Genomic DNA, 16,840 nt, shown 5'->3' with positions numbered 1-16,840 from the left:
AAATAAAGTGAATAAAATCAAAGCTTCTAGGCTGAAGTGAATAAACCATGCACTTTGTCTTATTACCCTTTTAGAGGATTTAGGTAAAATTATGCAAATATATCCGACTGATTAAATAAATTCTATTTATTTATGCAGCTCTGCATTGTTCAATTGAATGGAGTCACTTGAAACGATCGTAATGTATCACCTCTGGATATCCTTATTTTTATACACACACACACACACACACACACACACACACCCACACACACACACACATATATGCATATATATATATATATATATACGACGGGCTACTTTCAGTTTGCGTCTACCAAATCCACTCACAAGGCCTTGGTCGGGCCGAGGATATAGTATAAGACACTTGCCCAAGGTGCCATGCAGTAGGGCTGAACCTAGAACGATGTGGCTGATAAGCAAGCTACTTACCATACAGACACGTGTATATATATATATATATATATATTTGTACACTACTGTTCATAGTGGCCCTTCTGGACATGCCCACGGTCACTCGGAGAGCCACTGTCACTAGCTATGCTGATGACACAAAGATATCTCAGGCAATAAAGAATCCTGATGATATTGTAAGCCTGCAGAATGACCTAAATGCAATATATGAGTGGGCAGAGCAAAATAATATGCAGTTCAATGCAAAAAAATTTCAAGTACTGCGCTACAAGACCACAAGTACCTCCCAACTGGCATACACAGGGCCTGGAGGTACTGCAATCCCAGAACCACAAACAGTGAGAGATCTGGGCATCAACATGTGTAGTGATGCATCATTTGACATGCACATTGTCAAGTTGACAGCAAGGTGCAGACAACTGGCGGGGTGGATACTGAGGACTTTCCGTACAAGGGATCAAAAAGTCATGTTGATTCTATGGAAGACATTTGTTCTGAGCCGCCTAGACTATTGCTCTCAGTTGTGGTCACCACACAGTGTTAAGCGGACAGCAGAACTCGAGGCAATTCAGCGGCACTATACAAAAAAGATCGCCACAGTCCAACAGATGAACTACAGGGAGCGACTGAAGGCACTAGGTCTCTACTCCCTGGAGCGCAGGCGGGAGAGATATGTAATAATATACATATGGAAAATACTGGAAGGACTGGTGCCAAACTTTGGTATCAAGTACTACAGGAATGCCCGCACGGTCGCCACTGCATGGTGCCAAAGGTACCGTCCACTGCATCTCACATAAGAACGAGATACTGCAGCAGCCTCGGTTTCAGAGGACCTCAGCTCTTCAATGCCCTGCCAAAACATTTGAGAGACATGCAAGACATGGATGCGGAGGTCTTCAAGACAAAACTTGACGCTTTCCTCTCCAAGATACCAGACGAACCAATGGCTCGTAATGAGACGCAGTTTAGGGCAGCTGTGTCAAATTCTCTTATACACCAGATGTGCCATCAAAACTCTTGATTGGACCATGTCAGGTGGGGGAGAAGAGCCATGCAAGGAACGTGACAATCACGGTGGTGCACCAGCATGACCGCAGCCACTTGGCTGAAACACATAAATAAATAAATAAATAAATGTATATATATGTATGTATATACATGGGTATATACATGGGTATATACATGGGTATATACATGGGTACTGCAATCACCTTTGAAATCCGTGTTGCTTATTTTTTGATTTTGATCACCTATCCTTTTGGGATATGATATTCGGGTGCCTACGCATAAGTACCATATTCAACCTTGAATCTATATATATATATATATATATATATATATATATATATATATATATATATATAATAATATTAGGGACAAAATCCAAAATTACAGGTAAAAACTCAATTAAAATCAATTTATAAAAAATTAAAATTAAATTGAGCTTTATAGATTAAAATATATATGATATTTACTTTGTTTTATATTATACTCATTTATTGTGCTTTTAATTATCAATTTTTCTATATGTGATAGTGGATTTTCATCGATGAGTTCTTGAAACTTGGTTCTTTTCCCTAAAACTATATATATATATATATATATATATATATATATATATATATATACATATATACATGTGTGTGTATATGTATATATTTATATATGCCTACATTTATGTATGTGTGCATATATCTCTGCATGTGTCTATACACACACACACACATTATGTGGATGATATTTTCAACTGAGAGAGCACAGCTGTATCTGATTCATCAGGTGCTTCAATTCTGTGTATGTATGCATATTTATTAGATTGCTTACATTCGGCAATGGCTTCTCCTATGTTGTTGTGCCATTTTCTATCATTAATAAAACTATTGGCATTTTTGACTACACAAGTATGCTAGTATTCAATTAATATACAAAAGTTTGAATAATCAGTATTAAAACATTCAATGGTAAATTTCCTCCTTTCTGTTTATCTAGAATCTGAGGGGAACACCATGTTGGAATCTGAGGCTGACAAGACGGATAGTTTTAAAGTCCCAGGTACGAATTACTTATACATACATATATATACATACATGCAGATACATACATAAATACATATATAAACACATACATACACACATACATATATACATATATACGCATACATCTATACATACACAAACATATATGCATACACACATACACACATTCATACATACGTATATGCATACATATGCATACATCAATACAGATATACACATGTATACATATATACATGTATACACTTACATGCATTCATGCATACATACATGCACACATACATGCATACATAACGATAGACATACTAATAGGCATACATATTCAAGCACACGTACATACTTGTATGGATATATGTGTGCGCGCGTGTATATATATATATAAATACAAGTGAAATTAACATGCAAAAAATGAAAGAGCTACATAGATATTTCACAATCTCTTTTGACTTCATTGCAGTGCCGGAAATGCTTCCGTTGCACTAGCAGATGTCTCAGATGTATGCCATTATTTCACGAGCAGATGTCTCTGTGTTTGTCGCCCCCTCCATCGCTTGACAACCGATGTTGTCAAACGATGGTGTGGGCGATAGAGATCGATAAAATAAGTACTAGGCTTACAAAGAGTAAGTCCTGTGGTAAATTTATTCGACTAAAGATGGTGCTCCAGCATAGCTGCAGTCAAATGAGTGAAATAAGCAAAAGAATAAAAGAATATATGTATATATATATATATATATATATATATATATATATATATATATATATATATATATATGTTTGTATGTATGTATGTATGTATGTATATATGTGTGTATGTATGTATGTATGTATGTATGTGTGTGTGTATGTATGTATATATGTATGTATGTATGTATGTATTTATGTGTGTGTGTTTTTGTGTCTGTGTTTAGCCCCCAGAAACATCACTTGACAACTGGTGTTGGTGTGTTTGTCCCCGTAACTTAGCGTTTCGACAAAAGAGAACGATAGAATAAGCACTAAGCTTACAAAGAATAAGCCCTGGGGTCAATTTCTTCAACTAAAACCCTTTAAATTGGTGCTCCAGAATGACTCAGTCAAATGACTGAGACAAGTAAAAGAATAAACCAATATATATACAGGGGGCGACAAACACAGACACACAATTACATATAGGCATACATACATACAAACTGAAAGAAGCCCGTCGTGTGTATGTATGTATATATATATGTGTGTGTGTGTGTGTGTGTGTGTTTGTGTGTCTGTGTTTGTCCCACCAACATCGCTTGACAACCGATGCTGGTGTGTTTACGTCCCCGTAACTTAGCGGCTCGGCAAAAGAGCCCGATAGGATAAGTACTAGGCTTACAAAGAATAAGTCCTGGGGTCGATTCGCTCGACTAGAGGCGGTGCTCCAGCATGGCCGCAGTCAAATGACTGAAGCAAGTAAAAGAGTAATAAAACCGATCTGAAACATGCAGCTTCATCAGAGTGAAGAATAAAGAAGTACATAGAGAAGAAAAAGGGAAAAGTTGAATATGGTTGTAATTATACCATTTTGTTTGCGTATCTCTTTGGGACGTTAAGTAAATGACTAAACCAAAAATAGGAACTAGTAGATTAATCCTTTGTACGATGGGGATAGGATGGATAAATAATAAAAGACAAAAAGTAACAGTGGGATACGCCAATAGGTTTTAGTCGGAGAAAGGGTGAAGATACAATAAGGTTTTAGATTAATCATAATAATTTACAATAACTATGTTTGTAGTACTAATTAATAGTATTAATCATAATAAAGTGCTAATCGGTTAAGTGTAATTTTTATTCATTTATTAGTAGATGGTTAAGCCCTTCCACCTGTTGTCCGAAGTGAGATAGGCCAAGTTTCAATGTTCGATGTAATTGGTCAGTTGAAATTTAAAAACAAAATGCCAGCTATTTAGGCCATTATAAAGGGTAAGATAAATAAATAAATGGTGTATGTTGTAAGGGGCCCTAAAACTCTTAGGATAGTAATAAATACAAGATTTAAAATATAATAATAATGTTATGGAATAAATATTAAGAGAGGAACCTATTCGGACATTTAGGAAGTAAGGCGGTTGGGATTGAAGTTTTAAATAGGAATGTGAAATTAATAAAAACAATGAAACGAATTTATTCCGTAGGAAAATTAGAGAAATATTCATGGTTAAGAGGAGGTAATAACTAGGGTAAGGGGCAAACTAAGGTTACATCGAACGTTGGACCTTGGTCTATCTCACTTCGGACAACAGGTGGAAGGGCTTAACCAACTACTAATAAATGAATAAAAATTACACCTAACCGATTAGCACATTATTGTGATTAACACAATTAATTTGTACAACAAACAATTATTATAAATTATTATGATTAATCTAAAACCTTATTGTATCTTCACCCTTTCTCCGAATAAAACCTATTGGCGTATCCCACTGTTACTTTTTGTTATTTTATTATTTATCTATCCTATCCCCAGCGTACAAAGGATTAATCCACCAATTGCTATTTTTGGTTTAGTCATTTACTTATCGTCCCAAAGAGATACGCAAACAAAATAGTATGATTACAACCATATTCAACTTTTCACTCTTTTTTCTCTATGCACTTCTTCTTTATTTATTCTTCACTCTGATGAAGCTGCATGTTTCAGATCGGTTTTAATACCAAATATGATAAATATTTTTAGCATATCAGTGGCAATACCATACAACATTGGAATAAAATCTTTATAAGAATTTATCAAGTAGTCAGCGTGAAAAAACCTCATAATGAAAAAAACTCATCATTTTTTTCATAAATATATATAATTTATATAATTTATATAAAGGAATTAACTATATAGTAACTATATAGTAATGCCTCACACTCAGAGGGACTAAATAAGTAAAAAACTACCAAAAATAAGCAACATATTTACCGAAAGCGAGGAAATGCAGCTTTCGGTAAATATGTTGCTTATTTTTGGGTAGTGTTTGACTTAGTTAGTCCTTCTGAGCGTGAGGCATTACTATATAGTTACTATATAGTTAATGCCCTTATATAAATTATACATATATATATATATATATATATATATATATATATATATATATATATATATATATATATATATATATATATATATATATATATATGTGTGTGTGTGTGTGTGTGTGTGTGTGTGTGTGTGTGTGTATGTGTGTATAATATTTCTATTTTTCTGAGAAGAAACTGGTGCTTTGTTAAAAAAAATGCAACACAAAAATGTGCAATACCTCAATTTGGATACAATCAACAAGAAGTGTATGAATATGTCTTTCAGTAAACCTTTTATTATTCTACTGGGTCTGCTTAGAATATATATTTGTAAGATATATTTTACGTGATCACTTTGCTTGAAAGAAATTACGAGACATTCAAGACCGTCAAAAAAATATGCTCTGGCATAACCAAATACTGCAATATTTGTAAATACGTTAAGATTTTATCAGCTTAAAGAGACTGCTGATTTCAAAATACTTGTTCCTAAATATTTCAATATTTTAAGAAGAGATATTTAACTATCATATGCGTTGGCTGACGGTGTGAGTTTTGTTTTTTAATTCTGTTCAAATATTAAAATGGCATAAAACTTTAAATATTTGATATGAGAACTCTGAATAAAAAGTTTCCTCCGTTTCGTTTCTCTAGGATTGTTGGAGGATATGGCACCAGAGGGGGTACAACAAACTGGGCTGCAAGTGGAGTATTTAGTAAATGGGCCTCCAGGTAGGTATAATATAGTGGACATTTAATGTGCTAGAAGAAGATCACATGTTGTGTCCTCTCTCTCTCTCTCTCTCTCTCTCTCTCTCCCTTCCTCTCTCTCTCTCCCTTCCTCTCTCTCTCCCTTCCTCTCTCTCCCTTCCTCTCTCTCTCTCTCTTCCTCTCTCTCTCCCTTCCTCTCTCTCTCCCTTCCTCTCTCTCTCCCTTCCCCGCTTTCTCCCTTTCTCTCTCTCTCTCTCCCTTCCTCTCTCTCTCCCTTCCTCTCTCTCTCCCTTCCTCTCTCCCTCTCCCTTCCTCTCTCTCTCCCTTCCTCTCTCTCTCTCTCCTTTCCTCTCTCTCTCCCTTCCTCTCTCTCTCCCTTCCCCTCCTTCTCTCTCCTTTTCTCTCTTTCTCTCTCTCTCCTCTCTCTCTTCTCTCTCTCCTCTCTCTTCCCCTCTCTCCATCTCTCTCTGTCTTTCTCTCTCTGTCTTTGCCTGTCTCTGTCTCTCTGTCTCTCTGTCTCTCTGTCTCTCTGTCTCTCTGTCTCTCTGTCTTTCTATCTCTCTCTAAATATATATATATATATTCCTTATGTCTCTCTTACACTCTTTGTTGATACGCTCATTCACACACATACACTACACACATGTATATTTATATTTTTATCCTTTATTTCTTTCGGTTATTTTAGACCGCTAGGGATATAAACGAAGTGTGCATTTTACACCAGAAAACTATTATGAGAGTTTCTCTCATGGTACCTAAGCAGTTTAGTTTGCTCTAATAGAACATCCACATTTAAGGGGTGATAAATATTACCTCTTAATGTGCACAATATAAAGATACGAACATGAAGAGAGGCAAATGGAATATTAACGATTGAAAACACAATCGGCCAGATATTGTTGTTGTGTGTTGCCACAAGAAGCAAATATGCTCTGATGTGCAAATCAGCTGTTCTATCTTCACCAACGTAGTCAGAGAACGTCTACGGAGTTTGCATGTCCAGTCCCCAAGGTACACCTTCGATTTCACACTTATTGTTATTGAAGTAACAGGATATGTACTGAATCTTGAAGCAAAGTATGGCTCAACTTGGGTGCTTGGAGAAGGGATTATTATTATTATTATTACTTAATTCATACGCTAGAAATGATCGTGATATCCGGGACAATAAAAATCTGCAAGACCTACTCAAGATTTCAAAGATTATGAACAAAACTAGATGCTTTTCTTCACAACCTTGCAATCAAAGTAGGTGACCGGTCAAAACTGAAACGAAGTAAAGAAAAGAAAAAGAAGGTATGCCTAAATATATACAATCATATACACACATACACACATATCTATTAATATACATATCTATACCTAACGATTTCTGTGCATATGTGTGTTTTAGTTTGTTAGATGAATTCATTCGTTTTTTCCCATTATTTTAATCTATAACTTTCATTGATAATTTTAACAAATCAGTCAATGATATAATTCTCCTTCATTGTTCAGGACTTCTTACCAACGTTTCACAAACTTGTCAATGTTTGACGATAGAAATCACCGGGTCTTGACTGAAAGAATTCATCGAGCTTATTTTTCAGCTCCACATTTTTGTTGAACGGAAAGGGTGAATAGCTGAAGATGTTATATCAGGACAATTCGGACAGTACGAGAGAATTTCCCAACCGAGCTCTTGAATAGCATTTTTGGTGAAATAAATGGCATGGGGAAAAGTGCTGTCATTGTTGAAGTGCGCCATCTCACCGGTATGGTCGCTTCAGCTGGATTGTCTCGTTGAGCCGATGCACTGACAGTGTAGTTGTTTTCAAGTATTTCGTTGAGGATTCACCCTTTCCATTCCAACCAAATGTAGATCATTGCCTTGCCTGGATGCAGCTCTGGCTTAGCTCGAAGTGCTGCTGGATATCGGGACTCAGCCATTCCTTTCTCTGCTTCATATTGACATAAAACACCATACTTTTTCGCCGGTAATGATGCAGTAAAGAAATAATTGTTTGTGTCCACGAGTTGCCTGGTGTCAAACGAGTAAATTGGCGTCGATAAAGGAACACTGTAGTTTGTCTTTTTCGTTGAACACCATTGCCACTCTACACCAGAAATAGTAAATGTAGGGGAGGAAGTTCTGAATATTTTTTGTTGAGGGGCGTAAGCCCCGATGTTTCCAGTGTAGCCAACTGGGTCACATTAAAAAATATTGTAAAGAAGGTGAAGAAGAATCGGACGGTGAGGAGGAAGAAAGAGAGAGAGAAACTGAAGGAAAAATAAACAACAAAAGGAAAATGGAAGTCTCGAACCAGCAAAAGCAGAGCGAGCCGAGACCAAAAAAGACAGCCAAGAGAGACAGACCGAGGACGGCGGAGGGGGAGACGAACAGAGGAATAGTAACACTACACAGCAAAAACGAGGACTTAATGCGTGATATAAAAACGAAAAAAATCAGCCACTAGGCTAATTGAGCTATCAGAAAAATATATAAAAATTATGAATTTTACGAAGTGGACAAAAAGACATATAATATCTTGTGTAACACGTATAGAAAATCGGTCTCATCATTGAGATTTGATTTGCCACCTCCGACACTAAGTCAAGAAAAGGTGGAGCGTCCCTCTCCACAGGACGTCCCGATTTAAAAGGTAAGTCATGTCTATTCACATTGGTTGTATAAATGTTCGTGGTCTGATGTCGAGTTGGAAGCGAGGCCGCTTCCTAAATGACATCAGGTCAAGAAATTTGGCTGTAATTGTTGCAACGGAAACACGGGTGAAGGGGCCAAGAGAGCTCTCCCCCTCCTGAACGGTTACGAGAAATACGTTTCTCCAAGTCGGGCGGGTAGCGGGGGTGGGGTGTTGGTCCTACTAAAAGGAAACCGTGTAACCGAGAAAAAAGTTGGTTTTTTTCTGATCTAAAAGGCAGGCTGGTCGTTCTCGACCTGACGTTCAGTTGTGGCAAGACCATCAGGCTGGTTGCTATTTATGCACCCAACGTTATGGGTCTGCAAAGTGAATATTTTCGTGACCTGGGCAAGTTTCTGGCCACATCGCATTCGCTAGTATTGATAGGAGAATTTAACACAATTTGTGACGCACACACAGATTGTGTTGGCTCGAACATGAATAGAAAATGTAACCCAGGCTTACGGGATCTGCTAAGTCACTTTCAACTGGCAGATACATATAGGTTGGAACATCCGAACATTCCACAGTGGACGTGGTCAAATAGTGACGAGTCTTCCAGAGCATATATAGATAGGGTTTTAATTAGAAAAACATATAAGTGCATAGCTAAGTGTCCACAGTTTCATCTAGTCAGCTACAGTGATCACAAAATGGTTACCTGTAAGCTGACAGTAGATAAGTTACATGGACAGGGATCTGGCTACTGGAAACTCAATACGTCTATTTTGACAATTGAGGAGTACAGAAAGCAGATCAAGAAATTAATTCAGAGGGCATTGACAGGTACCATCATTAATAATAAATGGTAGTACGCCCTAAAAAGAGCCATAAAATATGAATCTATTAGGTTTAGCATAACTTTAGCTAAGAAGGGACGTAGAATAAGAGATGGTATAGTTAAGGAACTAGAAGAAGACTTGAGGCCTGGGGAGGTGGTGGAGGCTACGGCTGACTGTAAAGCGAATAAGTTGCCGGGACTTCATATGATGTATATATTAAATATTCACGTTCAGAGGAAAAACCTATCTTTGTAGGATTGCCGAGTGGGTTCCTCTTTGAAATGTGGGAGTGTAAAATATTGCTTATGTGTGCAGCGAGTGAAGGTAAAGAGATTGGAATTGAACCAATATCTTGAAACCCAACACATGGCAAGTATTGCCAGAGCTAAGTTACGTGCGATGGGAAGTGAAGGAATCAACGCCGCTGGATGGACCCGAGTGATGGAAGCTTGACAAGGAAATACTTCTACTATTCGGTCTATGACGAACCAAAATGGTGTCTTGGTAAAAGAAACCGAAGAAATGTGTGAGGCATTTCGGGAGTACTTCGCCCAGTTTTTCCGGGGTGATGGCGGTCTTGATGGAAGGGAAGTCCTCGAGAACTTTCTTACAGGGATACCACGCCCCTCGGGGTCGGATGCGGAGGCTTGCGAGGGGCCGATCACGCCTGGGGAGGTGATGGAGGCTATGGCTGACTGTAAAGCGGATAAGTTGCCGGGACTTGATGGTCTTCCTTACGAGCTGTATAAATGTATGCCAGACTTGTTCGGGCACCTACTGGCTAGCATGTACGCAAACTGGCAACAGAATGGGTTTATCCCCAGATCGCCACCACTCCCCAGTGCGCCGGGGAGTGGTGCCGTTGATCAGAAAGGGCCCGGACAAGGGGGACGTTTTAGATAATTTCAGGCCCATCGCTCTGTTAAACGCAGAAGTGAAGATTTTGGCCAAGGTTTTAGCAAAAAGGTTGGCGCGTGTCGCGAATGGTATAGTCGGGGACGCACAGATATGTGCCATCCCAGGCAGAAACATTCAGGATAATCCCCATTATATTCGCTATACCATAGAGAGGGTTGGTGATAACTCTAACAAAGGTGGGGCATTGGTGCATTTAGACCAATCAAAGGCTTTTGATAGGGTCGACCATCGATACCTGGCGACTGTGCTTGCGCGGTTTGGCCTGGGCCTTAGCTTCTTCAGGTGGTTCATCGCTCTGTATCACAACATCGACTCAATAGTTCGGGTGAACGGTTTCCTTTCGAAGCCGTTTTGCATCAGACGCTCGGTTTGTCAAGGATGTCCGCTCTCACCACTTTTGTATGTGGTGGCTCTTGAGCCTCTACTGCGAAAGTTGAGTGACATCCCGAGAGAACCAGGTTTAGAGGAGTTTGTTTTGGCTTACGCGGACGATATCACTATCAGCGTTACCACAGTAGCACGCCTACGTGAAGTGGGTAAGGCTATTGAGGTTTACGAGACGGTGGCAGGAGCAAAGACCAGCCGAGAAAAGTCGGTCGGCTTGCAGCTCGGCACCTGGGTTGGCAAGTAGATGCCTTCAGACAGCGTTGTTGGGCGCTGGACGGAGGGACCGGTTAAATTGCTGGGTGTATGGTTTGGACCAGGCCTTCGGATAGAGAAAAACTGGACGGAGATTTCAAGCATTTTGGCTGCAATAGTCAAGACCTGGTCTTGGCGGTGGCTATCCCTGAAAGAGAGGGTGGAGGTGGCCAATGTGTTTATCGCATAAGTCATTGCCTACCGCCTGACCATCATGCCCTGTCCGGATTCGTGGGTATCAGACTGGAGAGGCAGTCTTTCGCTTTTGTGGAAGGGCAAGTCGCCACTTGTGAAACGCTCTGTCTGCTGTCAAAAGCTGTTAAAAGGAGATCTAGGGATGCTTTGGTTAATGATGCGCAGGCATGCGTTGAGGTTGAGGCATCTCTGGATTCTCCTGGATGGTGAACGGGTTTGTCTCCGCTAGCCAGACAAATGTTCCGCGAGTTCAAAAGTTTTTGCGAACAGGAAGCCTGGTGTTCTCATAGACCGAGGTCGAGTAAGTGGCATATGGAGTGTCGTAAGGCCCTCCTGCTATTCCGGCGCTCGAGCAATGCCAGCGGTGGGGGTTCTGCACGTTTTTTATATAGTGGGTTGGTAGAGTCTGAATGTGACGATGGCCTGGGGGCAACCCTAGGTCTCGGGTATATCAACTTGACAGCCTGTTCCACCGTACATTCGGGTTGAGAACGTTGACAATTTCCAAAAGTCCTTGACCTGGCAATGTTACAGGGGTGCCTTGCCCGTTTGGGATAAACTCGCAAGACAAGGAAAGTCTCACTCTCCGACATGCCCAAGATGCGGTGGGGATAGGGAAACCGTCTCTCACGCTATTATCCAGTGTCCGGAGATATCTGAAATGTGAGTTTATGCTGAACACCTGTTGTCCGGCGAAGGAAGAGTATAGCTGCCGACTGGATCAATTATAAAAATTGACCCACCGGAATTTTTAACAAATGAAGGTAAGAATTGTTTTCTCACTGTTGTTGCAATAGCGAAAGAGGTAGTATGGAAGACTAGGATAAAAGGGATTAAGATGGGTAACTTTATCTCCGGCCACGAGTTAAGATTGTTTTTCACTTTTCACTTGAAAAGGAAAGTGTGGCTGGAGAAGAGATGCCTGTCGGAGAGTGTGTTCAAAATAATATGGATGCATGTTGCACGAGTGCTGTGCGTGCAAGGAACCATGTGAATAGACTATAGAAGAAAAACAAGAGATGAAAGAAGTACCAGGAGCTTATGGGGTCGGAGCGTGGCCTGATCATCGCTACATTTGTATCATATTTGTATTGTGTATTTCATTCGATTCTTATATATTTCATATAATTTTATTTTCGTATTTATGTATTATCATAACGTGTTACTGACCCCAATCAGTTGTTTTGTCCCATTCTTTGTATAGCCCCTTGTGGGTAATAAAGAAATTGGTATTTCGTTTGTCTTTACGTTCTGAGTTCAAACTCCGCCGAGGTCGACTTTGCCTTTCATCCTTTCGGGGTCGATAAATTAAGTACCAGTTGCGTACTGGGGTCGATCTAATCGACTGGCCCCCTCCCCATAAATTTCGGACCTTTTGCCTAGAGAAGAAAAGAATATCAACGACTTTAGTTAACAATTTTCTTTCTTTCTATTTTTCTAGAATTCGGGAATACGCTATCAGAGGAGTTAGAATCCCAGGCTGAGGAGACAGATGACTATAAGCTGGGAATGCCAGGTATGGATACATCCCATTCGCAAAAACACACAAATGCATTCCATACACCACACACACACACACACACACACACACCCAAGCATACACATACACACATGTAAATACGCATATAAATATGAATGCTTTTCTACGGTCGTAGCTGTTTTCTTCAAACTGCTCGACTTTGGAACTGTCTTTCATCTCAGTGTTTTCTCATCTCTGTGACCCGAAGTGTTTCAAGTTTTAACTAAATTGCTTCCTTTCATTGTTAATTTTACCATTTTCATAATCTCTTACACTAAATGTACATTTGGGACATTCTGATTTAAAAGAAAGAGTGTGTGCATCTATATACCCATGGATAATATCACATTTTTGTGGAAGACATCACACGTATGATCAGCAGCTGCCCAAAACTGTTATCGAGGTACTACCTCCTGGTGCGACACGACGTTGTCTCTAAAACAATGTATTCCCATCAAAACGTCTATCAAGTTTAGACATAACAGGCCGGATATTGTTTTTCTTGGAAAGTCAAAGAAAAAGCAGATAACTATTCGAAAACTTTCCGTTTCCATATGAGTAAATGCGTGAGTGACAATTTGTAAAATCAAGGGTTTTCAGAAAAAGAAATCAGCCACCTAACTCTCATATGGGAAATGCAATCTGTCAATGGAAAACTATGCATTACATTTCTCAAGTTCAAAATGTGAATTTGTTTTTGTTATATGTATTCCAACAATGGTGTTTTGGGTCTTTGTTAGATAGCAGATTCTTCATGTCATATATAAACATATATGTATGTGTATATATATGTGTGCGTGCGTATGTGTGTGTATATATACATGTATATATATGTGTATGTGAGTGTGTGTGTATATATATATATATATATATATATATATACATAGATATGCGTATGGGTATACGTACATAAGTATGCGGGCCTATATAATAGTGCATATACACATTTATATGTGTATGTGTGCGCGCGTCTGTGTATTTATATACACATCTTTCTTTCTCTCTCTATCACTTTAACTAGTACAATAAATACCGACGTCTATTTTTAGAAACTTGACCATTATATCCTATTATTCTTCCCTCCCTTTTTGAGGTTTACCACTCACTTTAGTACATCCCCGCACCATTTTCTTTACCTACCTCCCCACCTTAGTGCCTTTCAAACATATCACTCCACCTCTCACTTCTCACACATATTCCTTCCATACATTCTTATCTTTTCCTTCTATCCCTCCCCAATTCCTTTTATCGTGATAGCTCTCCTCTCCCAACCCCCTCACAATATCTTGACCACCATCTAACATTCCTTTTTAAATTTTTCTTCCTCTTTCTTTCTTTCTTTCTTTCTTTCTTTCTTTCTTTCTTTCTTTCTTTCTTCCCCTATTCCTTTTGGCAAATACCATTCTCCTCGTAACATACATATCGATTCTCTTCTCTCTATCTACTTCACCCTACCCGTACATTCTCAAAGTTTCATTCACACCACAAGACCTCTTTGAATGAACAGCACATGTAATTTATATCTCCACACTATCTACTTGTAATAACAAAATATATATTCTTATCGGAATCGACATACCACGAACAAGAAGCATTTATACCCATTCTACACAACACTTTCCTTGGATAATGGAACTACCAGTGTAACATCCTACATATATTTTTACTCTTATTTTTATTCTCTTATTTTCCTCTATACTTCCTATATCCATCCTTTTCCAAAATAGCGCCTTATATAACTCTACTATTTCCCTCTAGTAAACTTCCTTATATCGTTTCTGATGAAGAGATATCACTAATATCTCAGAAACAGCTGTAAGACTACCTTTCTCTTTATAAATGTCCTATAAATTCCACATAAGCTTGGTTTTGTTGTCTCATTTTATTTAACACACACACACACACACACACACACACACACACACACACACACACACACACACACACGCGCAGTTATGATATATTCTGTTAAGAATAGAGTAGTAGAGTAGAGTATGAAGCTTGTGCATATTCAGATTTCACCCTGTGCTATTCAATATATATATGTGCGCGCGCGCCTGTGCGTGCGTGTGTATCTGTGTGTTTGTGTGTGCTTATATATATATATATATATGTATGTATATATATATATATATATATATATATATATATATATATATATATATATATATATATATATATGTGTGTGTGTGTGTGTGTGTATAATTGGTAAGGCTACCACAGGTTTCATTTTAAGAAAATACCTTAACAATTTTTCAAGCCGATCACATGTAGAAATTGGTGTTCGTCTCCATTTTGGATTAAAATATGAAAAAAACACAGGAAATCATGATAAAGTCTCACGAGAGTTTTTGGTAAGCAAAAACAAGGAATCATGGAGGATGACTCTTGGGTAACTATTTTTGGGTGATTATTTCCATCGGGTTTAAGTATTGGAAAAGAATTGTGCTGAATCATAAGTTTCTTTGTTATTTGATATCTTTCTATGTGTAATATTATTATGTTTATGTACTGGGGGAGTGTACTGAGGGAGCTCAGCATGTGTCTTCTACGTGCATGGTTCATATGATGTATATATTAAATATTCACGTTCAGAGGAAAAACCTATCCTTGTAGGATTGCCGAGTGGGTTCCTCTTTGAAATGTTGGAGCGTAAAATATTGCTTGTGTATGCAGCGAGAGAAGGTTTCATCCCAAATGTTTAAGATGTTATCTTTTGATTGGATGGTGTTTAGCTTTTCATTAATGGAAAGCTCACATTAGGTACCCCGTCCCATGTATTTTCTGGCTTTAACATTAACGCTACCTGTTATCTGGGACTTGCTTACTCTACCTTCTTTCAATGTCCATATCATGTTGGATAAGGATGTCGCGTCTCTTTTATCATTGTCCCTAAATGATGCCGGATGCTGTGTGTATCTTTCCTTGGATGAGTTACCCGTCATTCCGATGTATGCCTCTGTTATTCCGTTGGAAGCCATGATTTTGGCCTTATATAGAAGTTGTTTTTCTTGATAGCTATTATTTAGAAGGCAGCGGTTCGGAGATCTGAATTAGCAGTGTCTTTCAGGGGTATTTTTGTGGAATTATCTTTATTGTGGTTGAATATTATCGACCCTATATTAGGGAGGCAACTATAAATAACTGCAATAATTGAATGGTTAAAGAAAATAGAAGAAAAGCCCAAATATAAATTTATCCAATTTGATACCGTGGAGTTTTAACCCTCCCTCTCCAAATACTTGCTTCAAAAGGCACTTGAAATTAATAAAGCATATGTTACCATAACAAACACTGATATGGGTATTATTATGAACGCAAGTCATTACATATTCACAATAATTCCTATTGGGTTAAAAAGAATGGAAATAAGCTATTTGATGCTGCAATGCGGAGCTATGACGGTGCAGAGATAGCTGATATTGTAGACCTCTATATCATAGATATCCACAGGATAGAAATAAAAGAAAATAACATAAGATTATATAGGGATGATGGCCTGGGAAGGGTATACAATAAAAACGCACACGATATGAATAGGATACGAAAAAATTATGCAAGATATTTAGCCAATTAGATCTAAAAACCACAATAGCTAAATACCTTAAAGAAGTCAATTTTCTAGATAATGACATGATCCTAAGCATAGGCAAATTCAAACCCAACCACAAAGCAATGACTGAAACAAGTACAAAATAAAAGAAAAATACATGCATACATGCACACATATTTATTGATATACATGTCTACATAGATATATGAATAAAATAAATAAATAGATATATATATATATATATATATTCATTTGTTTACACACACACACGCACACACACACATACACACACACACACACACACAAACACACACACACACACACACACACACACACACACACACACACAAATACTTATATTTAAG

General features: G+C 38.3%; 1 protein-coding gene across 50 annotated transcripts in view; it reads left to right on the top strand.

The window, feature by feature from the left end:
* The window catches only part of LOC128248352 (uncharacterized), a 174,164-nt gene that overhangs the window by 90,810 nt on the left and 66,514 nt on the right, over window positions 1-16,840 (top strand). For 49 of the 50 annotated variants that reach the window (XM_089356680.1, XM_089356635.1, XM_089356467.1 and 46 more), the window contains 3 exons: window positions 2,407-2,469; window positions 6,129-6,206; window positions 12,845-12,919. In XM_089356680.1, the coding sequence (XP_089212806.1) occupies window positions 2,407-2,469; window positions 6,129-6,206; window positions 12,845-12,919 (216 nt within the window). The remainder of the gene's footprint in view (window positions 1-2,406; window positions 2,470-6,128; window positions 6,207-12,844; window positions 12,920-16,840) is intronic. The other variant, XM_089356474.1, reaches the window with a different exon arrangement.

This window comes from Octopus bimaculoides, chromosome 1 (genome assembly GCF_046866305.1).
Source record: "Octopus bimaculoides isolate indiv1 chromosome 1, ASM4686630v1, whole genome shotgun sequence".
Classification (NCBI taxonomy): domain Eukaryota; kingdom Metazoa; phylum Mollusca; class Cephalopoda; order Octopoda; family Octopodidae; genus Octopus; species Octopus bimaculoides.
This window is presented reverse-complemented; position numbering and strand designations above follow the sequence as displayed.